This window comes from Heptranchias perlo, chromosome 9 (genome assembly GCF_035084215.1).
Source record: "Heptranchias perlo isolate sHepPer1 chromosome 9, sHepPer1.hap1, whole genome shotgun sequence".
NCBI lineage: Eukaryota > Metazoa > Chordata > Chondrichthyes > Hexanchiformes > Hexanchidae > Heptranchias > Heptranchias perlo.
The window spans coordinates 52,261,670-52,287,914 of record NC_090333.1 but is presented as its reverse complement, the minus strand read 5'-3'; the positions used below and the strand labels follow the sequence as shown (position 1 = coordinate 52,287,914).

The 26,245-nt window shown below is 40.8% G+C and overlaps 2 protein-coding genes and 1 long non-coding RNA gene across 15 annotated transcripts in view; 1 reads left to right on the top strand and 2 right to left on the bottom strand.

Moving 5' to 3' along the window:
- Nucleotides 1-10,785, top strand: part of pde4dip (phosphodiesterase 4D interacting protein) — a 432,228-nt gene extending 421,443 nt beyond the window's left edge. For 4 of the 12 annotated variants that reach the window (XM_067990444.1, XM_067990435.1, XM_067990443.1 and 1 more), the window contains 4 exons: nt 2,186-2,324; nt 3,351-3,397; nt 5,635-5,695; nt 8,805-10,785. In XM_067990444.1, the coding sequence (XP_067846545.1) occupies nt 2,186-2,324; nt 3,351-3,397; nt 5,635-5,695; nt 8,805-8,965 (408 nt within the window). In that variant the 3' untranslated portion in view covers nt 8,966-10,785. Of the gene's footprint in view, nt 1-2,185; nt 2,325-3,350; nt 3,398-5,634; nt 5,696-8,571; nt 8,613-8,804 lie in introns of all 12 variants that reach the window. The other 8 variants (XM_067990439.1, XM_067990438.1, XM_067990440.1 and 5 more) reach the window with 8 other exon arrangements.
- LOC137325390 (uncharacterized) overlaps nt 1-11,018 on the bottom strand; it is a 42,461-nt gene extending 31,443 nt beyond the window's left edge. Inside the window, exon 1 of the long non-coding RNA XR_010963873.1 lies at nt 10,945-11,018. This is a non-coding gene — a long non-coding RNA (uncharacterized lncRNA). The remainder of the gene's footprint in view (nt 1-10,944) is intronic.
- Nucleotides 11,019-12,012: 994 nt separating this feature from the next.
- LOC137325388 (5'-AMP-activated protein kinase subunit beta-2-like) overlaps nt 12,013-26,245 on the bottom strand; it is a 31,253-nt gene continuing 17,020 nt past the window's right edge. For both annotated transcript variants that reach the window (XM_067990430.1, XM_067990431.1), the window contains exons 6-8: nt 25,363-25,496; nt 18,676-18,744; nt 12,013-13,878 (exon numbers count right to left, since the gene is read on the bottom strand). In XM_067990430.1, coding sequence (XP_067846531.1) covers nt 13,801-13,878; nt 18,676-18,744; nt 25,363-25,496 — 281 coding nt within the window. In that variant the 3' untranslated portion in view covers nt 12,013-13,800. The remainder of the gene's footprint in view (nt 13,879-18,675; nt 18,745-25,362; nt 25,497-26,245) is intronic.

Below are 26,245 nucleotides of genomic sequence, written 5' to 3'. Positions count from 1 at the left end.
GTAAACAGTGAGGAGGACAGTGATAGACTTCAAGAGGATATAGACAGGCTGGTGGCATGGGTGGACACGTGGCAGATAAAATTTAACAGAAAAATGCGAAGTGATACATTTCAATAGGAAGAACGAGGAGAGGCAATAATAAACTAGAGGGAACAACTCTAAAAGGGGTACAGGAACAGAGAGATCTGGGGGTATATATGCACAAATTGTTGAAGGTGGCAGGGCAGGTTGAGAAAGTGGTTAAAAAAGCATATGGGATCCTGGGCTTTATAAATAGAGGCATAGAATACAGAAGTATGGAAGTTATGATGAACCTTTATAAAACACTGGTTCGGCCACAACTGGAGTATTGTGTCCAGTTCTGGGCACCGCACTTCAAGAAAGATGTGAAGGCCTTAGAGAGGGTGCAGAAGAGATTTACTAGAATGATTCCAGGGATGAGGGGCTTTAGTTACGTGGATAGACTAGAGAAGCTGGGGTTGTTCTCCTTGGAACAGAGACGGTTGTGAGGAGATTTGATAGAGGTATTCAAAATCATGAAGGGTCTAGACAGAGTAGATAGAAACATAAAAAATAGGAGCAGGAGTAGGCCATTCGGCCCTTCGAATTCAATATGATCATGGCTGATCCTCTATCTCAATACCATAGAGAGAAACTGTTCCCATTGGCGGAAAGGTCAAGGACCAGAGGACATAGATTTAAGGTGATTGGCAAAAGAACCAAAGGTGACATGAGGAAAAACTTTTTTACACAGCGAGTGGCTAGGATCTGGAATGCACTGCCCGAGGGGGCGGAAGAGGCAGATTCAATCATGGCCTTCAAAAGGTAATTGGATAAGTACTTGAAACAAAAAAACTTGCAGGGCTACGGGGAAAGGGCGGGGGAACGGGACTAGCTGGATTGCTCTTGCATTGAGCCGGCGGGGACTCGATGGGCTGAATGGCCTCCTTCCGTGCTGTAATCTTTCTATGATTCCCCTATCAGTTATACTCCCTCTTTTTTTAAATGTGTTCTCTCTCCTTTCCTCAACTGGGATTCCTTGTGCTAGGTAGTATCTATGCTAGCAGGGCAGGAGACTAACTTGTCTATAATTCCTTGATTCAAATTTCCCTCCTTTTCTGTGAATATTAGGTTATCGTTCATATCCTTCAGTCTCCAGATACAGCGCCTCTAAAAATATCAACCGTGCTAATTTCCTGGAGCCTTTCACATCTGGTTTGGTGCACTATGGTTGTTTTATTTTTGTAATGGTTTGTGAGCCCCACCATAACGCTCAGTCTGGGTCTGCTTCATTCAGTGTTAGTGTGCCTTGTGGTTTTTTTTTATTCGTTCACGGGATGTGGGCGTCGCTGGTGAGGCCAGCATCTATTGCCCATCCCTAATTGCCCTTGAGAAGGTGGTGGTGAGCCGCCTTCTTGAACCGCTGCAGTCCGTGTGGTGACGGTTCTCCCACAGTGCTGTTAGGAAGGGAGTTCCAGGATTTTGACCCAGCGACAATGAAGGAACGGCGATATATTTCCAAGTCGGGATGGTGTGTGACTTGGAGGGGAACGTGCAGGTGGTGTTGTTCCCATGCGCCTGCTGCTCTTGTCCTTCCAGGTTGTAGAGGTCGCGGGTTTGGGAGGTGCTGTCACAGGTGGAGCAATGTGGCTGACTGATGGCTCCATTCTCACTTACAATGAGTTTTACTGATATTTGAGTATATCAGTGTTACTAACTTTTTTTGTCACAGGCCATGATTCTAACTAGTCGCTTACTTGAAGGCAATTCAGATATGCTTAAAATGCTGCACCGTGGCAGCGATGTCATTGATGTAGGTTTGTGTGTTCAAATCCTCATCCTGAGAGGTCCAAATTTATATCACATCAATGAAGCGTTGGTGAGGGGTCCTTTTACTTGAGCTAAGGGTGCTGGGATAGCCTCTGCCTTTCAATAGGATTCCTTTGGTTCCTCACTAGAGAGCAAGGGAATGAGACCAATGCTGAATACCAGCTTGGACAACGGCCCAAAGCCAGATGGGCCATAAGCAGATGGGATAGAAAGTCTGCTGGGGGCCAGGGTGTGGGGTATGTGGGCTACAAATAGCATCCAGCCAGTAATATGAGTAGCACTGAAATATATTGTATGTCATGACATCGTTGCAGATGCCCTCATGGTTTAAATTTGGTTACTGTGTTTATTACAGGAACAGTCAATGAAAGAAGAGATTTGCAGGCTGAAGAATAAGATAACAGAGCAGGAGAACCTGCTGCAGAATGCAATCAGTCGTCTGAAGGCCACGAACCAAGTGAAGGAAGGAATGGAACAGTTCATTGTCAGCCAGTGTATGTGGAATCAATACTTAAAGCTGCCTTATATTATACAGATACTCAATAGAAAAGCATGTTTATTCTTCAGATGTGTGTTTTTTTTACTCCCTTTCACATGTCTGCATGCCATTTTTCTGCCAAGGCAGAGTGAGTAGAGAATTAGCTCTCAAGCTAGCCACGAGATAGGCCCGAGGTGATCCTTTCTTTGAATCTGACTCCCCATGTGGGGCAAGCACCAAGTTTATTGTCACCTTCCTTGACTGCACGGTTGAGATTAGAAACGCAGTGTCTGGAGAATCGGTGTCTTACGACCTCAGTGACCCAACCCGTTGGAGTACGAATGTGCAGCACTAATAATAATAAGGGAGTTTATTAAAAATGAGCTATCAACGGTTCATTCAACCCTTCCATCAGCCTGCCTAATTGGAAAGGCACAACCCAGTTTAGCCACACAGACCAAAGGTCCCAGATTTAATTGACTACTGAAGTGGTTACTTCTCTTCCCCTCTGTGCTGAGTTAGCCAATATAAACCAGGGCAGTAGTAGGTGGAACGTCTCCTTGCTGTCCCCCCCCCCACCGCCCCAACCCTGATTATGGAGGTGACAAATCAGTCAGGGTTCCCATTCCTGATCACTAACTAGTGACTCCTATGGAAAGTGTGGATGGCGGGTGATGACAAGAACAGGCTTGCCCATGATGTCCCCTGTGTGGTTGTGTTGCCTATTAACATTCATGGTCTAGGTTCACACATGAAGACTAGCCACTCGGGTGAGGTACTGGAGGGAGGAAAGTAGCTGTCATCTGTGGAACCAGCATGTGTTAGCACCTTCAGGAGAGAACATTTTGGGGAAAAAAAGGGGGTAAATCAGCCAGCATCTCAGTTTAACTGGTGCAGCTGCTCTAGTGTACCTGTGGGGATTTCATGTAAGGAACCTGGATTACAGCAGCAGGTCTCAGTGTAACTGTGACACTGGCAGCTGGCTCACTGTATCACTGGAAATACCGAGTCTGATAACAACTGCAATACTTTTGTTTTTTAGTAACAAGAACACATGATGTGCTGAAGAAGGCAAGGAGTAATTTGGAGGTAAATTTCTTCGAGAACTGTGTGAATTAGAGTAACCATTAAAAGAGTCCTGTAAACATGCCCTTTCTTCTTTCGTACAGTCAAGAGAAGTAATTAGAACAAAATCCTGTTATGAAATATTGCACCATATTTCTATGGATCAAATGTAATGCTAATGCTAATATTTTCCGAAGCATTTCCTCATGTTGCTTGTTCCCAAATACCTCCAATCTTCCCGAGGCTGCTGTTTCCCTTCCCACAGTAGTTGCTACCTTTTCCAAAGTCCTATACTATGCCCCTGTTCAAATACAATTGAGTTTTTTTTTAAATCACACCAAACAATATTGTCTGATATTTCAGTTTTGTTTATTTCCTCTCTCTTCTGGGCAATGCACTATTTCATAGCAGAGCTGACCTGATGCTCGGCCATTACCAGTATGATCCTTACACTGGCTTGTGGAAGGTGCAGGAGAGCAGCTTGGGATGAGCTCAGTCTCTGATTTTCCCTCCCTCACCACCCATCTCATTGAAACGTATAAAATTCTGACAGGGCTAGACAGACTGGGTGCGGGGAGGATGTTTCCCCTGGCTGGGGGGTCCAGAATGAGGGGGTCACAGTCTCAGGATACGGGGGTAGGACATTTAGGACTGAGATGAGGAGAAATTTCTTCACTCAGAGGGTGGTGAACCTGTGGAATTCTCTACCACAGAAGGCTGTGGAGGCCAAGTCACTGAATATATTTAAGAAGGAGCTAGATAGATTTTTAGACAGAAAAGGCATCAAGGGGTATGGGGAGAAAGTGGGAATATGGTATTGAGATAGAGGATCAGCCATGATCATATTGAATGGTGGAGCAGGCTCAAAGGGCTGAATGGCCTACTCCTGCTCCTATTTTCTATGTTTCCTCCCTGAGGGGTAGCACCACTCCCTTGTGGTAATGCTGTGATTGGTATGCTTGCTATATGATGGCGTGTAGCCATAAACCTGCATCCAAACAGTCCATGTCCATATACTGCTCGGGGTAAGATCCAGGATAAACTAAACCTCCTGATTTTTTTTCTCTCCATTGCTCACCACCCATCATTCCCTGACTGAGAGGGCACGTGGGGGACTTACAAGCGGCCAATTAACTGTCTACTTGGAGTGACCATAGTACCAGCAGTGTCTTGACTTGTCCTCTGATTTTTTTTTCCCTCCCTCCCCAGCCCAGTAATCACCTTCAATTTGCCTTCCACAACAGACCAGGAAAAATGAGCACAGATCATTTGAATGGACCAACTACTAGAATATTGAGGATAGTGCAAGGATACCCCTGTTTGAAGGGAAGAACTGAGCCTCAGGTTGTTAACTGTTGGAAAGCTGGACTTCATTCACAGCTTGCAGCAGAAAGACAGTTTAATATTGAATTGTGTAACTCCTTTACAGTGTTTTGCTCAGGTCTTTATATTTCTTTCTGTCCATGTGGCCAGGATTAGCAGCCAATAATCCAATAGGGGAGGCTCTTAATTTATAGCATTTAAAAAAACATATAGAATTATGATATGCTCCCTGATACAGTTGATAAATTGAATGCTCACTCTGGAACTAAGCCATACAGACGAGGAAGCTCCCAGGATTAGTTGCTGGTCTGTGCTGTTATCTGATCTCAGCTAGGGTGGAGAATGGAGTGCCACAATTTTCCTCAATGCCCCTAGGCCAAGGAGAGGTAATTCAGCCAGCCTTCCCACTCTGTGTTACTGTCCAGTGATCGATACTGATCCTGTATGTGTACGGACATTGGGTGAGGACAGTTGGCTTTCATGAGCCTCTCTGCAACCTGGGTCCAGGAACCTACCCAAACACACAGTCCAGACTCGCATATGAAGAATGGACATTTGGGTGAGGTACCAGAGGATCTTCGGTCCCCAAAGAACTAGACCCCAGCATGAATCAGCACCTTCGAGTGTAGGGGGAAATGGGAATAGAATGATTTTAATCATTACAATTGACACACTTCACTACGTGAGACTATCTCCACACTTGGAAGGAAAGGAAACTGAAGGGGAAGTAAGTCTGGTTTGTTCATAGAGACTGGGGATAGGCGACCATCTTAACAGTAGTATTGTTCAAGAAATGATTATTGTATACATGAGAAGGGGCTGTTTTAGTGGAACCTGATCGCAGTAAAACATCCAGGTTGTTTACTTTCCTATCCAGAACCTGTTGTTTCTCTTTTCTGACTTTCTCTTCCCTGTGTGTCCTTTGTCTCTTTTGTGAGTCTGTTCAGATGAATGATTGCACAATTTCTGGTGTAAAAACCTCCCTGAATGACAACAAAGGTTGGTAATGATGCACTGGTATCAGCATGTGCCATGAAAGGCCAGACTTCCTTCTGCTTGTGTCTCTTCGCTGACTGTTAACACTGCTACTTGTGAAACCGCTGCATGAGTCAGCTCTGTTGCCTGCCATTGTCTCGTTTACATCTAACAGCTCTCATGTTCATCCATTCACAATAAGTGGTTTTATTATATGCAAAGTACTCATTAACATCTGAAAATGTTTTTATGGACACTGTCAGATATCTGCAAATGATTATAAAGCAGATATTCAGATAAGGCTGGGGTTACACACTAATTTTTTATTATGAGTCTCAGACACCGCAATATCGTCGACCCAGATGAAAACCAAAAGACACATTGGGACAGTATATCTGCTGAGCACCACTGTAACAAATGTTCACAGCACAAGTCAAGGTGCTTTTAAATGTCACCAACACCCAAAGATTATGCTTCAACCATAGTATTGAACATACAAAATGGTGAGAAAAGACCATCAGGCATATATGCTCACCCTATCCATTATATGGTGCAACCAAATGCCGGCGCAGACACGATGGGCCGAATGGCCCTCCTTTTGTGCTGTATCTTTTCTATGGTTCTAAGTAATGCTAACTCATGGGATAGGTGAAGAGAGTGACTTTTTCAACTACTTAATTTGTCCACATTGCACCACTGTCTTCCCTGGCTGACAGAATGCATTGGTGATCAGCTCCCAGCTCTTGCAGATATTGCGCTGTTTTTGTGAGTATAATAATGGGGGTGGGGGATGAGAACTAGCAAGTTGCTCCCTGAGAATGCTTTCCCGCTATTATAGCACTTCTAGTCTGCTGGGGGTACTTGGGGTGGAAACGACTCAGTTGCACAAAAAATGAAAGATTTAGGTATTCTGCATTCAGTACATAGAATAGGTTGATTAAAGTAGCTGCATGGGATAGGGAGAAGGTCAGTTGTGAATCTGCTCTACAATGTATGCATTATGGAGGCTGTTAATTTACACTCATAAATTTCCCATTTATGATGTTGCTGCACATAGCAACCAAAAGGAAATCTTACCCCACAATTTTATAAACTCAGCTCTTGGTCCGTACATAGCCTTGTAAGTTACACCACTTCAAATGCATAATCCACGTACTTTTTAAATGTGATGAGGGTTTCTGCCTCTACCACCCTTTCAGGCAGCAAGTTCCAGACCCCCCACCACCCTCTGGGTGAAAAAAATTCTCCTCAGCTCCCATCTGATCCTTCTACCAACTACTATAAATCTATGCCCCCCCCCCCAGTTATTGACCTCTCTGCTACGGGAAATAGGTCCTTCCTATCCACTCTATCGAGGCCCCTCATAATTTTATACACCAATTAAATCTCCCCTCAGTCACCTCTGTTCCAAAGAAAACAACCCCAGCCTACCCAATCTTTCACTCATAGCTAAAATTCTCCAGTCCTGGCAACATCCTTGTAAATCTCCTCTGTACCCTCTCTAGTGCAATCACATCTTTCCTGTAATTTGGTGACTAGAACTGTACGCAGTACTCTACCTGTGGCCTAGTGTTTTATACAGTTCTAGCATAACCGCCCCACCCTGATATTCTATGCCTTGACTAATAAAGGAAAGTTTCCCATATGCAACCTTAACCACCTTATCTACCTGTCCTGCTACCTTCAGGGATTAGTGGACATGCACGCCAAGGTCCCTCTGCACTACTCAGTACCCTACCATTTATTGTGTATTCCCTTGCCTTATTTGACCTCCCCAAATGCATTACCTCACACTTCTCTGGATTGAATTCCATTTGTCACTTTTCTGCCCACCTGACCAGTCCATTGCTATCTTCCTGCAGTCTACAGCTTTCTTCCTTACTATCAACTGCACAGCCAATTTTTGTATCATCTGCAAACTAATCGTGGCCCCTACATTTAAGTCTAAATCAATGCAAAAGGAAAATAGGATCAGGAGTAGGCCATTCAGCCCCTCGTGCCTGCTCCGACATTTGATAAGATCATGGCTGATCTGTGATCTAGCTCCATATACCTGCCTTTGGCCCATATCCCTTAATACCTTTGGTTTCCAAAAAGCTATCCATCTCACATTTAAATTTAGCAATTGAGCTAGTATCAATTGCCGTTTGCGGAAGAGAGTTCCAAACTTCTACCACCCTATGTACTACAAAAAGCAAGGGACCTAGTACTGAGCCCAACGGAACCCCACAATACTCCAGCTTATCTTTCTTTTCCCTTAAAAAAGCAGCTAAAGCTCCCTCTGATAGCTGATGCACCACCCAGTTTTGGTACTGAGACATTCAGACCAGGAAAACCTCAGTTTGTGATGAATTAACTGGCCTTAACAATAGTGGGAGGCTGTCTCATACCTGTTTCTGTACCTGTCCTTACAAGAACAAAAGGCCAGAAGGTCAGCTGCTTAACAGCGCACCCCACAAAAATAAACCATGATGGTTGTTATAAAAGGAATTTGGGTTATATTTTTCAGTTTGCTAATTTTAAAAAGTCAGTATAAGTAGGAGAATTATTTTTGCTGTGACTGGAGGAATTAGCAAACAGAAGAATATGTGTGACAGAAAACTTAGCATATGAATTTAATTTCTTAAATTTTAAATGGTATTCTTTGCCCTGGATTAATCCCTTACTATAATGTAAGTGTAGATTCAGGGTATTTAAGTCCATTAAGTGAAAAGAGCAGGGCTTTGTGAGTGTATAAACCAGAAAGGAATGCTCCTTTAAAGTGAATGGATTTGCTTCTTGAGTATTGCATTTTGTACAGGGAAAAAAAATGTATCATTTTGTAAAGAATGGTTGACTGGTATTTACTTTTTTCTGCTATTTTCCTATATTTCATTTAGTTGCATTTTTTAAATTTACAGACCCTGCACATCTGAGTTTTGTAAGGGAATGAATGAGACTGGTAGGTTCAGAAAGCTGTGTTTGACATAATCACTCATTACACCAGCACATGAAAGTTTTAATGCTGGGAACTTTCCTTTTATCCATTACATGCCTGGTTTATCTATTTTCATATCATTTTGTGTTTTTATGTTTTACTTTTCCTTCCATATTGATGGTAATTTTTTTTTCCCCTCCCTAATTAATTTTTCAGCAGAGATCTCAAAACTTGGTTGCAGCTGTCCCAGAGGCTGGAACTTCATGATTCCCATATATCCTGAAGCTGAAACAAGAAGCCTGGGTCAAGGTTCACTTTCTGGGAAGGATGAAAGATATGGTCCCAACCTGGTTCAAGTAGGAAACATAAACTACTGAAGTGGCTACTTCTCTACCCCTCTCCAAAAAAAAGGCTACGGAATGATATTGGAATCTTATCCTACAAAAATAATTTAGTATAACAGCATTTAAAAACAAAAGTAAATTACATCCTGTGCTTCCAGAAAGAACTAGTCTACATACTCCAAACCTAACAAGTGGCTTCTGATGATCCTATATAAAATACTGAACATGTGATTAATTCTTCTGCCTTGTGTAAAAATATGAAACAGGAAGTCTTGTATTTGTTGTGGGTAGACTTATTTGCCAAACAACTCTGTTGCCTTGTGCCCCCACAAACATTATGAACCTTGCAGACTCTTGCCAAGTGTGAGAAAGGTTAAATATAAAATATTTTGGCTGTTTCAAGACCCAAGAAAAACCCTTGCTATCAAAAGAGTTACACTAAGTTAATATATAAATATGTGTTTATTATCAAAACAAAAAAAATGCCAGTTCTGGAAACATTTTGAGCCTAATATTAACTTTGGTGAATGTTGGTCCTGGTATTTGAGTTTGTGCAATTTAAAACAGAAAAACATATCCTGGTAATAACTGGAAAAATACATCCTGCCAACATTTACTACTGAGCAGAATGTTCGCCAAGCATAGTCAAAAAAGAGTATGTGCAATAAGTTTGCCATCGAGGCCAATTGCTGCAATATTAGCTTTATCAAACACTGGAATAAGACTTATAAACAACAGTATCTAGCATCATGGATGTTGTTATTTTACAGTTTTCTGATTCAATAATATAGCATGGTGGGTGAGAGTACGGTACAGAGTTAAGACAGGGCTGGATGACTTTGTATTTACTATTGTACACTATTAGAAACAGTAGATAAGTTGAGCACTAGTATTATTTTTGCCTGAGCTGTATATACAGCATGATGGCAAATACATGGTGTGTGTATGTATGCATATTACAGTCACAGGCCTATACAGAATTGCTGCAATTCATTATATATAACAAATGCATATGCAAGTGCATTCAGTGCAATGTATACTATATATTTGTATACAAAAAAGGACACTTGGGCTAGCTGTCTTTATATAATTCAAGATATATATTATTGTGCAATTTAAGATGCCATTTTTCTAATTACTGTAAAGGTCATTATAATTTCCCTGCTTAAAAGTTGTGAATTTTCTCCATTAGGATTCATAATTGAAAATTATGTTTCAACATTTAAAATTGTCAATCTGGGTTTCTAGGGGAAATGCCTCTTCAGTAATCAGATGCTATTTGTGGTACCAAAGCTTTGAGTTGCATGTGTTTTTCATTTCTGTTTTGCATGGTCATTGTGCAATTAGGAAATTAAAGGAACCCAGGGATCAAGTGGGACTGGGGTTGTTTGTCAGGAGATTCACTGAAAAAAGGGTAGAGTGAAATTCTTTTTCATGGACTAAGGAAATGATGATTGGTGATCACTGATGTTTGGAATAAACCATAGGGTCCCTGTGTTGAAGCTCGTTTTAGTAGCCTGTAAACAGCTTTTTAAAAAAAATTATAGGTTACTAAAAATTGTATGATGCAACAGGTGTCCCTATGGCATTGTTGTATACTGTGTAAAGCGTATATACTGATCAATATATAGTGTTTGTCCTTCAGGCTGTATATATTTTCCCAGTGTATATACATTCATTTGTATGATGGATTGTAGCAATGTGTGTATGGTACAGTCCTGGGAAATAAAGATTTTGTGTTTCCTGGATTGTTTTGGGAAAGCCATTCTGTGAAAACCTAAAGGTGTGCATTTAATGTATGAAATAGTTTGTTTTCTTTCCTTGGTCCAAATAATAAAGACATTAAATGCTCAGTGCCTGTTTGATTTTTCCCTCCACTGTTTAGATTGATTTGGTAGAGCTCTACTTTTTTAAAAAAAACTAACACTCCTGTAGCTTGGTGGGTAATTAGGAAGGTCCGAGGTCTAATTCCTCAGTCTGTGCTGAGATAACCTATCTCTTGGTATTCTTACCTCATCATACTGGATTCCTTGCCATTCCAAAGGAGTCTTTTTGGATGTCTCTCCAATTCATATTTCTTTGGTTACACACCGGCTGTTAATATATAACAGGGTAAGCTTGTAATGTTACAAGCATTTACAAGTGAAATGAAACATATCTTGAGATCAGTGACCATAGAGTAGCACTTCTAGTCCAATTCTGCCATTCAATCATTGGAATCGGCTACCCATGATATGTTCTTTGATGGACGATTATTGGCCAGGATATGGGATCTTTAATAACAACTTGCACCAAACAATCAATCAGACAGAGCCCATTTAAATACTCATCAGATAGATAGCACCTCCCACAATGCAACACCCATTCAGTACTGTTGTAGAGTTTCAACTTAGATTATGAGTTCAAACTCCAGGTAAAGGGCTTAAACCCATAACCCTCTGACACAAGTGAGTGCGCTAGCAACTGAACCAAGCTGACTCAGGATGCTCTTCTAAAATTGGAATTAAGGATTATTGGTGGGACAGAGCAGAAGTGACTCTAAACATTAAAAAAAGACAGCACAGATGCACATTTTTAGACATTTACACTTAAAACTGGATGAAATGGACTAATGCAACCACGTATACATGGTGATCTTTCCTCCAATTTAATTGAAAACAGTGGTTTCTTTTCTCTGCTCCTTCCAGGACCCCTGTCACATAAACGTACATTAATGTTTTAATTAATATTTCTCTGCACTGAAAATAAAGGCACTGCACGGTTGTATTAGTGAACATTTTGGTGTGGCAGCTATTATGGTAACACTGATCTGTTACAGAAGAAAACAATTATGCCAAGTGCTCTAAACTGTATTCAAATTTCCAGCATACTCAAGTCCCAGACCTATCAAGTTCACCCTTGCCTTCAAGCCTGTGGTGGGGGAAAATGCATCATCCTTGTAGATTTACATGAACTGTGAATACTTTTGACACCACCATAAAAATAGCTCTAGGTTGTTTGTGTGTATGTGTTAGGGGAACAGGGGGAAAGGGAAGAGATCAGGTTGGAAAGGTTGTATGGTGAAGACAGCATGATATCCATTTTTCAATCAGCCGAGATGTTTTATTTGTGTTACAATTTTATAATACACACATCTATTTATACATTAAAATCTGCATACTTCAGTCTTTGAAAAGGCTTAAATATCCATGCTATTTCACACATTAGGAAACCTAGACCCCTGCGTTCTCCAGTAGAAACTTATAGGGAGGAAACATGTGGCATCCAATCACAAAGTAGCGCAGATCATCAACAACATAAGGCTTCTGAATTCCTGAAACCATTCACACTGCCCTAAGGACATTTTAGGTCATTTGTTATTCTGCTCCCTGGAATGCAACTTTGATGCCAGAAAACAGTTACAACTCAGCTTCCTATTTGTTTCAAAGGGAAATAGATGCAGGGTGATATTTTTTTAATGGGCATAATGCACCAGAAAAGTATTCAAGTACAAATCTGCTTTGTACTTCACTGTAGTAGTACTCCATTTCTGCTGCTAGAACCTGCTAGCAAGTTACATAAATGCTCTAGCAATCACTACCATCAGATATTTGACAATGTAAGTCTAGAATGTACCAATTATTATTTCTCAATTTATCAGAGAGTTTCTGCAGATGAGCACTAACCCCAAATCTCAGACGTTGCAGTGTTCAAACAAGGGAGCTCTTTCAAATCTTTGTGCCCATCCGCTTATAATTTGGAGCTTTAGATTAGTATTAGTGCTGACAAAAATTAAATGTCACACAGCATTATCTGCATTTTAAACAGAAGTGATTGCTTGGCTTTCTACCAAAGTGAATTAGAAACTGAGCCTCACTACTTGTTACTTTGCAGTGGTGTCGCTTACTTTTGCTGGCAGCAACACCAGAATGAGCTCAATTTGGCCTGAAAAACTTGGCAAAACATTGGGAAAATTAGTGCGTGTGTGTGCCCTTAAAACATTCCATAGGTATGATGCTCTTCTATACCTCCAGCTGCTCTTTCGCAGAGCTCAAAACAAGATCAGATCACAAAGTGGAGACTTAAGTAAAAGTGGCATTTCAACATTGTTTACTCACAAACCAAATCCTCTACTCAGTGCATCAGCAATGTGCAAATGAGGTTTGGACCTATCTAGCTTGTGATATTTTAACTCTAACCTCATGGACTGCAAATTTTTGCTTTGTTTTTGTCTGTCTGTTAACAGTATTGTAAATACATTTGTTAGCCCAGTGAGATCCATTATTTGATGTACTTCACATCTTGCAATCCTGTATTCTGGATAATGTGTTCCATCTGGGAACATTCACACTGGTACATCTACAGCAGATGCACAGACAGAAAACTGGGTCCATGTGTTAAAAGACAGCACAATGCTGAAAGCTGGATTTCTTTGCACACAGTAAACATTAAGAGGAAGTTTCAATCGAGAACAAAGTTAGCTTTATTTTTAAAAAAAGTTTGAGTCGCCCACCCAAGTAAAATGCAATACTTAAATACTAAGCAAGCTATTTTAAGCTATTTCACTATTATAAAATTTTTAAAACTCCAACTGTAAACTTTTCCTGGTGTAACAGCTCGTCATGACTGAGACAGTCCCTTGATTTACAGGTGCATTTCAGGTGTTCCCCAAAATGCAAATCCACAGTGAACAATCTGCATTGTCCTAACTGATGTTATAATATTCAGTGTCAGACTTGTACCTCAATCTGGTAAAGTGCTTGTAGCGATTATGTAGAAGGCAACCAACACAACTGCTAAAATCCTAATGAAGCTCCATCACTGAACTACCAACTAACAGAGGCATTCATTCACCATTTGGGCATGCTGGCTACAGAGAAGATGATAGATCAGATTGGCTTATAGAGTAAAGTAGTAACATACTTCTTCTTATACCGATGGGTAGCACTAAGAACCATCACGCCATCCTAGGACAGAAAAATAAGGTACTTATTAAAACAATGAAGAGTCACGTTAACTTTGAATTGATCTTAAAATAGCTAGCCGGGTTGTTCAAATTGAGATCAGGTGAGATAACAACTATATCACTGAGCAACCAAGGAGGAGATTTGATATACTATTCAGCAAATAATTCAGTTAAATTACAATAAAAAGCAATCTTCTCTTGTTATATTGTACCAGGGAGCTAATTTGCTGATATCACAAACAATTGTAACACACTTCCTCTAATACGATCTATCAAGTCCACTAGCTCAGAAGTGGCAACAACCAGTAAGTTAGCACACTGAAATGCAATTAAGATGCCTATAACTAGGGTGCCCCCAGTAACTCAATTTGCCTGTTGCAGGATTGAGCCACTGAGATCAGGAAAGTTTCATGTGCAACCTGTGGTCTCTACCGAGTTAACTTATCTTACCTGGGCAGCAGTCAGTACACTACAATTAGCCTCAGTGCCCTTGGGTTATGGAGTTATGGAGAGGTTAAAAAAAAAATCCATAGGTCCTCCTGATGACCATTTGCTGGAATCTGCTCATATGTGGACATCAAGTGAGGGCAGAATCAGGTCCGGCTGTGATGCTTTGTACAGTTGCTGTCCAGGGCCACAAATGAAGACTGGGTACTTGAACAAGGTACCAGAGGGTTGTCAGCATCTGCAGAACCACACTCCAGCACAATTCTCGTTGGAAGGTTGAAATTATTATAGCAAGGTCAAATGCACCCTCTAATGTCTGGATTGCCGAGTATAAAATGCAATTGCCAAATCGGACTAAATACTCAAGATGCACAAACAGAATAATGGCTCAAGAAGGCAAAGATATTGGCAGATACATGTTACACAATGGAAATAGAGGGAAACACAAACATTTACTCCACATTTTGCTTCACAGCCAACTCACTGGCCAATTTCATCAGTTTCAGTGTACAATTAAGTATTCTTCTATTTTGTTAAGCAGCCTGACCCAACTCAGCTAAGGGAGGCACAGCCAGAGCACAAAGGGGGTTGAGATGGGAGAGATAATAAAACCCTTCAGCATTCAGCTCTAAAGCAATGGGATGAATTTTCCCCAAGCTGCAGCCAGAGTTCAAGCATCTCAGGGCACCCAGCCAGCTCCGGGCCAAAGAAGATAGGTCCATTGAGGAGTGGTTCCGGTGTTTTGGGGGGGGGGGGGGGGGGGGGGAGAAGAGACAGAGCGGTGGCAGCCCAGGCTGGATTTGTGGAGCCTGAAGCAGCACACCTGCTTCCTCCCGGCCCCACAAAAAGATGAACTTACCTTCAGGATCCTCTTTGGCTGGACCGCCACCTAACGCTGGTCAGAGGGTGTTTAGTTCAGTCCATTAATGGCAACTGGGGTCCAATTGACATCATAGGATACTGATTTCCATTTTAAATGGGCCTACTGTCTGACTCCAGGGGCAGCTCCGGGCACTCAGTGGTAGACCCCGGTGAACACTGTCGCAGCCACAGCGCCGGTGGCAACGGGGCAGTAGGTCATTGCCCATCATCTTCAGGGCGCTACCGACCCGTTTCCACCGGGTGGAAGGACAAAAAAATTCAGCCCAATAACTCTGCCACTATTCCTGCAAAAACACTGAACAAATACTGAACAGACTAAACAGCAAATAAAATTGAAGTAAAATATATTTCATAAAAATAATTCACAATTACATATCCATGCTCCGTTTATCCTTAGACACAGTTTGATTTCAAGTTAACTGGTAATTTTAATAATTCTATAGCTCCAACTGAGGTTAAAAAAAATTAAAATCAGTCTCAAATAACTGTTGGCAAGGCTCCTAAATGAAATTAATTCTATATATAAAAATGCTGGAAACATTTAGGAGGTCAGGCAGAATCTGTGGAGAGAACAGACAAGTTCTGAGGAAGACTCCATACCACGTTTCCAGCATTTTCTGTTTTTGTTTCAGATTTGCAGTGCCTGCAGTGTTTTGCTTTTAATTCTATATCAGTATTAATAAATCACATTGTATAAGACGATTTAAATCAGTAATTGCTCAGTGAGGATCTTAGAGGGAGACGCTTAACAGGGTTAAAATCACATATTTCCAAACACAAATTTTCACAAGATCACAGCAGAGTCCGTTACAAGTGTAAGCGCTGTCCCAGGTTAATGTCCAAATAAAAAAAAACTGATCTCAAGCACAATATATATAAATATGCACTAGCTACATTTTAAGGATATATTAAATATTTCGCACTTTTTTTTTGAGATGTAGTGGCTTTAGATGTTTGGCAGCTTTCAGAAATTCTTCCTCTATGGGCACTGCCTTCTTTGCCATTTTAACTTTTGTTGAATTTTTCGATTTCTTCTTTACGGTGGCTGGTTTCTTTGCTCAAGCCAAGCCATAAATCAATTACACAGTCCCATCCTGCACTTTATCTGAAATTTAAAGATTTTCTTTTTGATAAGGTTGGTTCTCACAATTCCTGATGAGGCACTGAAATCTCCTAAGTAAATGACTGCATCATTAGTTCAGATGGATCTAAACACTGTCGATGGCTACATAAAAATCCTCCTTGACTGTCAAGTTCGCGGTGTTGGACGCAACATATGCCAACAAGATGCTATGATGTCCGTGGCGGTGATGCAAGTCAGCACTGAGGATTCTAGGTGAATGCGGTATCCAGGACATGAGGGATCTCCTATTCTTTGGTTCTAGCCTTAGTGCCACTCCACCTTGATGCTGGGCATCTTCTGTGGACCATAAGATGGCGTAGTATTCCACTTGCATTTCTGCAGTTCCCAGCAACCGCGCTTCCTGCAGTCGGCAGCTGTGATGTTCAGCCACCAGAGCTCTCTCACGAGCAGAGTTGTGGCATCAGTCTCGTTCTTGCGTTCCAGGATGCAACTTATGCCTTCTTGTCCTTACAAAATAATTGGACCATTTGGCAGCGGAGAAGCCAATGGGAATACAGAATACGTTCTCCAGTTCTAAGCTAGACACCACCTCCAAATAGGTGGCTCATGGTACAGAGGAAGCATATTATTTGATGGACAAGGTACTCTAAAGAGGGCCATCAAAAAAAAGAGATCAACCACATACTGGTGAGTCAAAAATGGAAGATTGTGATGAATTGTGGAGTGCACTAAAGCCCTACATCAGTTGATAAGTGATGCCTGGGAGTATGAGGTCATATCCGAAGATTGGAAGCTTGGAGTAATAATTCCAATCTGGAAAGGCAAAGGCAACAAAACCATCTGTGGAAACTAGAGGAATCACCCTCCTGTTAGTTGCAGGAAAAGCTCTTGCACACACAATTCTTGGAAGGATTTAAATTCTACTTTTAAGTAAGAGACAGCCATGGTAGAGTGGATTTATGCCTGGCAGATCCACCACCAACCAAATATTGGAGCTTAACATCATAGTCCAGACACGTGGAGAATATCAAAAACCACTATGGGTAGCCTACATCAATTTCAAGGCATCATTTGACTTGGTGGACAGGAACTCAATTTAGTTACTTCTAAAGTGAGTGGGTACTCCGGGTAAATTGGTCCGACTCATTTCACTCATACATGAAGATACAAATAGGAAATGATACCAGCACCTTCTTCTAAACTGGATCTGGAGTTTGTCAAGGATGATGTGTTTCTACTACCCATGAAATGGATCTTGGCGTGCACTGTTGATCAAAGCATGAACGGCACTGAACTGGGTTTGGAAGCATTCACCAACATGGACTATGCCAATGTTGTCCTTCTTGTGGTAAGGTTAGGTAGCAAATCTGGCACTGAGTGTCCTCAGAGATGAGGCTGAACCATTAGGCACTGAGCTGAAATGGGTGAAAATCAAAACTAAACCAGAGATAGTTGATAATTTCACCTACCTTCAATACATAACTCAGGTGACTCTGAAGGAGAGATACTTCGGCGAATAGAAATCACTAGAGGTGTTATGTGATATCTTGATAGGAACTTGCGGAAGCCAAGAATCCAATTAGCTACCAAGCTCAGGTTATGCAACTGCCTTGTTATCCTGGTCTTGACATATGGAATGGTCATAGGCTCCTGCAGTTTGTGACCAATCAAGACTGGATGCCTTTGACCAATGGTGCCTCCGATGAATACCTGGAATCCGCTGGTACAATGACATTAGAAATGCGGAGATCAGAAAGCGCACAGCATAACTTGTTGTCTCCAAAACCATTAGTCTCCGACAACTGTAATTATGCGGGCATATTGCCTGGTCAGATGGGAACTCTGACACGAAGACAGCTCTGCAGGCATCCCAATCAAGATTCCCTCCAGATCAGCGTAGATCGCGAGACCGGCCAAGAATCACTTGGATCCATACAGTCATGAAGGACCTAAAATGCTCAGTTTAGGCTTTCACAGTGCATGGCACTATGTGCAAGATAGAGAAGGCTGGAACCGTCGCATAAGCACATGCAGCTCCCATTGGTGGAGTAGGTGATCAGTATAGTATAGTATTTTCATAAGCTTCATCTCAGTATAATAGTTAACCTCAGGAAGATGGTGTTTATAGCACTTAATAATTCTAAATAAGTATTATGGCTTGAGCATTTTAAGGACTTCTATAAGCTCAGTATCAATATCGACTTTTAGTTGTCTTTATTTTGGGCTCTGCACATAGCTGGCAGTGAACAATTAACTGAAAGCTCTGATGCGTTTCAACAAGCTGATGAAAAGAAATGGAAAAAACACACATTTCTTCATTCAATTTTATTTCCATACAGATCCCATTTCAGTCTGAATAGAATTTGAAACATATGACAAACTTACTTTTATGGAGAGTGCATATAGATGATTCAGCATCACATGGTTTGGTTCAGGTAGTAAAGCAGGATCACACTAGATAAGCAAGACAGAGATACTGGTTAATTTTAAGTTTCTCTGATTTATTGCTTACACAAGATTATAAAATAAAGATTAACACTTGGGTTGAACCCTGAAACATGTCATAGAATCATAGAATGGTTACAGCACAGAAGGAGGCCATTCGGCCCGTCGAGCCTGTGCCGGCTCTCTGCAAGAGCAATCCAGCTAGTCCCACTCCCCCACCCTTTCCCCATAGCTCTGCAATTTTTTTCCCCTTCATGTACTTGTCCAATTCCCTTTTGAAAGTCACAACTGAGTCTGCCTCCACCACCCCCTCAGGCAGTGCATTCCAGATCATAACCACTTGCTGTATAAAAATTTTTTTCCTCATGTCGCCCTTGGTTCTTTTGCCAATCACCTTAAATCTATATCCTCTGGTTCTTGACCCTTCCGCCAATGGCAACAGTTTCTCTCTATCTACTCTGTCTAGACCCTTCGTGATTTTGAATACCTCAACCCAATCTCCTCTCAACCTTCTCTGCTTTAAGGAGAAGAACCCCAGCTTCACCAGTCTATACACGTAACTGAAGTTCTTCATCCCTGGAACCATTCTAGTAAATCTTTTCTGCACCCTCTCTAAGGCCTTCATGTCCTTCCTAAAGTGCGGTGCTCAGATTTGGACACAATACTCCAGTTGTGGCCGAACCAGTGTTTTATAAAAGGTTCATCATGACTGCCTTGCTTTTGTGCTCTATGATTCTATTTATAAAGCCTAGGATCCCGTATGCTTTTTTAACTGCTTTCTCAAACTGCCCTACCACCTTCAACGATTTGTGCACATATACCCCTGGGTCTCTCTGTTCCTGCAGCCCCTTTAGAATTGTACCATTTAGTTTATATTGCCTCTCCTCATTCTTCCTACCAAAATGTATCACTTTGCATTTCTCTGCGATAAATTTCACATGTACACCCATTCCACCAGCCTGTCTATGTCCTCTTGAAGTCTATCACTATCTTCCTCACTGTTCACTACACTTCCAAGTTTTGTGTCATCTGCAAATTTTGAAATTGTGCCCTGTACACCCAAGTCCAAGTCATTAATATATATCAAGAAAAGCAGTACCGACCCCTGGGCAAAACCACTGCATACCTTCCTCCAGTCTGAAAAACAACCGTTCACCACTATTCTGTTTCCTGTCATTTAGTCAATTTCGTATTCATGCTGCCACTGCCCCACTGCTCTCTTTATTCCATGGGCTTCAACTTTGATGACAAGCCTATTATGCAGCATTTTATCAAATGCCTTTTGGAAGTCCATGTACACATCAACCCTCTCTGTTACCTCCTTAAAAAAACTCAATCAAGTTAGTTAAACATGATTTGCCTTCAACAAATCCGTGCTGGCTTTCCTTAATTAATCCATACTTGTCTAAGCGACTGTTAATTTTGTCCCGGATTTTTGTTTCTAAAAGTTTCCCCACCACTGAGGTTAAACTGACTGGCCTGTAGTTGCTGGGTTTTTCCATATACACTTTTTTAAACAAGAGTGTCACATTTGCAATTCTCCAGTCCTCTGGCACCACCCCCATATATAAGAATGATTGGAAATTTATGGCCAGCACCTCTGCAATTTCCACCCTTACTTCCCTCAGCAACCTAGGATGCATCCCATCCGGAGCGAGAGACTTATCTACTTTAAAGTACAGCCAGCCTTTCCAATACCTCCTCTATCAATTTTTAGCCCATCCAGTATCTCGTCTACCTCTTCTTTTATTGTGACTTTGGCAGCATCTTCTTCCTTGGTAAAGACAGATGTAAAGTACTCATTTAGTACCTCAGCCATGCCCTCTGCCTCCATACGTAGATCTCCTATTTGGTCGCTATCCGGCCCCACCCCTCCTCTTACTACCCTTTTCCTATTTATATGTCTAAAGACGACTTTTGGATTCCCTTTTATATTAGCCGCCGGTCTATTCTCATACTCTCTCTTTGCCCCACTAATTTCCTTTTTCACTTCCCCTCTGAACTTTCTATGCTCAACCTGGTTCTCACTTGTATTATCAACCTGACATCCATCATACGCCCACTTTTTCTGTTTCATCTATCTTTTTCGTCATCCAGGGAGTTCTGGCTTTAGTTGCCCTACCTTTCCCCCTCATGGGAATGTACCTAAACTATAACCGAACTCGCTCATCTTTAAAGGCCGCCCATTGCTCGATTACAGTTTTGCCTACCAATCTTTGATTCCAATTTACCCAGGCCAGATCCATTCTCAACCCACTTAAATTGACCCTCCTCCAACTGAGTATTTTTACTCTAGAGTGCTCCTTGTCCTTTTCCATAAATCATAAGGTTTAGATTAGCTATGATCAATGTTCCCCCACTGACACTTGCTCCACCTCATTCCCCAGAACCAGATCCAGCAATGCCTCCTTCCTCATTGGGCCAGAAATGTACTGGTCAAGAAAGTTCTCCTGAACACACTTCAAAAATTCCTTCCACTCTTTGCCCTTTACACTATTACTATCCCAGTCTATAGTAGGATAGTTGAAGTCTCCCATTATTACTAGTCTAGGGCTCTTGCCCATTTCTGTAATTTCCATGCAGATTTGCTCCTCTATATCCTTCCCACTAGTTGGTGGCTGATAGAATACACCCAGTAGTGTAATGGCTCCTCTATTGTTTCTTAACTCTAACTAAATAGATTCTATCCTTGTCCCCTCCAGGACATCCTCTCTCTCCAGCACTGCAATATTCTTTTTAATCAATACTGCCATCTCCCCTCCTTTCTTTCCTGAAGACCTTGTATCCAGGAATATTTAGTACCGAATCCTGCCCTTTTTTCCTGAAACTGATTTGCCATGAATTTCTAGAGACTGCTTATAAAACAACAAATAATAAAATCCCAATTTGAACTATTTGTATCTCAGCTCAAGTATAAGTGTAAGTGTAAGTCACTTGCACTAAAATTGATTCCTAAAATCAAACACTGCACTAAAAGTAATAAGGACTTATTTTACAAAAGGAGGTGAATTTCTCTCCATGTTGGATGTACCCTAAATGCAGAACTAATGCTCCAATACATGTGGCACAAAACAATAGGAAGCAGAGCTGTACATCCATGATTTCCCACCTCAGGCATGTCATGGAGAGAAGCAGGAACAGGAGTGCTGCAGAAGACAGAAGGGAAAGGAGAACTTCAAGAAAAGTGCGAGAACTTTGGAAGGAGTATAAAAAATGCTAAATCAAAAGCAAAATACTGCGGATGCTGGAAATCTGAAATAAAAACAGAAAATGCTGGAAATACTCAGCAAGTCAGGCAGCATCTGTGGAGAAAGAAAGAGTTAACGTTTCAGGTCGATGACCCTTCGTCAGAAACTTTAGAAAATGCTAAAGTTGGCTGAAAAAGTATTGAGGTGCAAAGAGCAAAGGATGCATAAATAAAATATTTTTCAGTATCAAAATAGTGAAAGAGGGGTTAAGGAGTAAGTTAGAACTTGAGGAAAATACTGATATGCCATCCATTTACTGCATGACTAACCTTCCAGGGCTTTCTGAAATCAATGTGAAATGTTTCATAAATTAAAAGGAACTGAAGAATGACAAATCCCCTGGATGAGATGTTATTTATGCTAGGATGATGGAGGAGAGTAGAGAAGTAACTTGTGCACTTCTGGCTATAGTGATGAAAGAATCACTGGTTACTGAAGAAGTTCTGCAGGTTAGAAGCAAATGTAGTGCGTTTATTTTAAAAGGGGGGACAAATATGATCAAAGCAACTACAGTCTCATTGGAGCAGGTAAAATAACAAACCATTTTAAGTAGTAGTCTAGATGAATACTTATCTGACAGTCAACAATGATTTAGACGGGGGAAAATCCTTGTTGACAAGCCTTGTAGACTTTCAAAAAGCCTTTGACAAGTTCCCATGTAGAACATGTAATAAAACTAAAAATCATTAGACAGAGGCATGTGCCAGTTTGGGGAGTTGGTGTTGAGTGCAGCACTGGAGAGCTCTTGTGCTTTCATATCTACATAAATTGCTTGGATGCAGAATTCAAATATAAGCTTGTTAAATTTGCAGAGGACACTAAAATAGGGAGAGCACTATGGACAAAGGATACAGTTATTGGATTGCAGAAGGATTTAGGTTGGTTATGCTATTGGGCAGACAACTGACATGTAATAGATATAAATGTGAAGTATTGCAAATTGGGAGAAAAAATGAGCAACATAAGTATAAGAACAACTTGGATTTCTATAGCACCTTTCACAACCTCCGGCTGTACCAAACGCTCACAGCCAATTAAGTATTGTTGAATTGTAGTCACTGTTGTAATGTAGGGAAACAGAGCCATTTTGCACACAGCAAGGTCCCATAAACAGCAATGAGATAAATGATCAGATAATCTATTTTTTTTTAAAGTCATGTTGGTTGAGGGATAAATGTTAGCCAGGACACTGGGCGAACTCTCCTCTTCTTCGAATTATCATAACATCCACAAGAAGGCTGATGGGGCCTCGGTTTAACATCTCATCCGAAAGATGTATTCTGTGAAGGGGATAGAATTAGCACAGGGAGAATTTGAAAAGTATCTGGAAGTAATAGTAAACTCATCACTTTATATGTGGAGACAATTAGAAAAGCAAATGGGATAGGATACATAGCTAGTACAGTACAAATCTACACAAGTTGTGCTGAGGCTTTATAATACACTGGTCAGACGTCACTTGGAGCACTGTGAATAATTTTGGTCACCAAGCTTCAAAAGGGATATACATGGATTGCAAGATGCAGAAAAGAGTAACAAGAATGATCCCAAGTATTATAGAGATGAAAAGATTAAAAACAGTTTTAGCTCTAGTTTAAAGAAAATGTGGTTAAGGGATGAACCTCAATGAACCTCAGGTTATGACAAGCCAGTACAAATTAGAAAAAAAGTTAATTTAAAAGATATGAGAAAAAAAAAACTTCTGTATTCAAAGGGTGGTAAACATTTGGAATAACCCAAGAGATAAAGGTAATAGTGTCAAATATAGTAGGGGCATTCAGAATGTAGTTCGATGCTAGGCCGGGTGTGTTTGAAAACCAGAATGGCCTTTTCTCATACTTAACTTTTCTTATCCTTAAAGTTTAGGCATAGCAGGCTAACATAGAATAAATTTCAATGTCCACATTTTATAAAATTGGAAATTGCTTATGCTTATGGGAGGAAAGGGTAAGAAACAAGAATACTCCTCTGTGGCCAATGTCAATTGATTGCCTCCATGAGGCAATCCAATTAATCCAATTGATTCATTAATTCAAATTAATTGCCTTCATCATGCATTACATCTAGCTCAGAACAGTGCTCCCAATTATGATCTTTATGGAAAGTTGCCACTTCTATCATTTTATCCAGCACCTTTATTGATGCAGTGTAAAGAATGTCAAAATGTATTACTCTGTTAAAAATAAATTCCTACCCATATTTATCCCCCATTTTTTTCTGAAAACACTTGACTCTTACTGGAATACAATTCCACCGAAAACTGCAGCTCTCCAGAGCCTCACCACATGGCCCTGCTTAATCTGTGAGCCTGGCAGGCTATTTGTTGGGGTGTGGAAGCATTTCAGCCAAACCATTTCTATTCTCAACCAAAATCCATATATGCTCATTTTCCAACAGGGATCACTGGATAACAATGAGCAGCAGTAATCCTAGCTGACATTCCCCTCACCTTTGCCTAAGGAAAACTAAGGCCAAATAAGACCAATTTACTCAGCACAGACCAAGAATTGAATCAGAGACCATTCTGTTCCCTATCAAGCAGTATCACGTGAGATGGTGTATCTATTCTGAGCCATCAGTGGAGCTTTCTCCAAAATCTATTACTGGAAAACTTAGAATTTTTACCAATAATAGATACATGACCAGAGAAATGCACTGTACCAGCAAAGCTAATGAAGCTCCAATGCACTACTCCACAATGGTATGATGCAGGCTCACACCATAATTTCCAAATTCACATAAGTCTCTCAAACCACTCTCAGATACTTATCAGCCTGGCACAAAGTGGGTCTACATAAATGCAATATACGGTGCTGGTCATTTTTAAAAAAATAAGTCAAACTACAGGCAAATAATTTGCAGTATTATTTTAGATTGTCTTATATCTGATAATTTATTAGTTTACATCTTGGACTAAACTTAACATGCATGTATGTAACACAGAACCCTTCAAGTCACCTGAGCCTGCCTCCAATAACAACTGCTGAGTGTCTTCAATGTTGATATTACCTAGGAATATCAGAACCATCTGAAAACAAAAGGTCAGATAAGGAACGGGGAAACCAGCATTTGAAACACCTACTTTTTAAACAGTAGAATGTACCTTTGATCTTTCATTGAGAGGATTTAAAGTTGGAGTTTATTTACGAAAAAACAAAATGTGTTCTTTATTTCATATAAACACTTGACAAATGCAAATAAAAACAGTTTAGATTCCTGCCTCAGCCTTATATGTACTATTACAGAATTCTGAAGATTTAAAATTATATATAAATTGTAAGCATTTGGAATAATGCAGGGACCTCAAAGCCCAGATGAAATGGATGAACTGACAGATTTGGTTGCAGCTCTGTCAGCGTAGCAATTTTAATGAACTTACAGAAACGTGTGTGTCCTTGTTGAGAATGACCTGGAGTAAATGTGGAGGTAAAATGGGAGGTGCCTTAAAGCGTTCTTCAGGCCTCAGTACATACATCTCCTGAAGGTATGGTCCTGGAGGGGAGCTCGACAAGTCTAAAACAAACAGAATAGAGTATAAACAATTAATGAAATTAAAAAAAACTTATGTACATAACTGATCCCACTCAGGTCAGACTTTGGCATCTTCTCAAACACTCCATCCCAGTTTGAATCCTGTTCCATATTGCAAATCTTAAGCTGAATTCAGTCCCTGAATCTCTTCTGCTCTTCCCCCTCTCCCACACATATAAATGTAGCTACTGTATCCTTCTAATTCAGAATTTGGAAATTGTCATATACAAGACAAAATAATCACATTTGTAAGGTATAAAATATCTTTACCAATTTTCCCGAGGCCACTGACTCTGCTGAATTACAGCTTCACAGTCACTGGCTGCCCTCCAGTCCCTTGCCCAAATGCCCATTCTTCATGTACGAGTCTAAACAATGTGTATTGGCAGGCTATTTAACTGTGGAGGGTATTAGGGCCAAGACCAATACTGTTCTCAACTGATATCCACCAGCAGGGGTCACTAGAGCAGAATCCCTGCTTTCTCCCCCTCTCTAGCTCAGGGGTGCTGATGTCAATTCTAGCAGTCCAATTGCTGGCCTGGCTGAGATCAGCTAACTCAGGACAGACCAGGTATCAAACCTGGGACCTTTTTCACTGTATGGATTAGCATTGCACCTTTACCCCTATAGGAGCTCAAAATAACCAATTCTACAGTTACTGAAAGAACTATCTACATTCAAAACTATGATGCAGGGTGTTTTCTGTAGCATTATTCTTAACTATCTCAGGG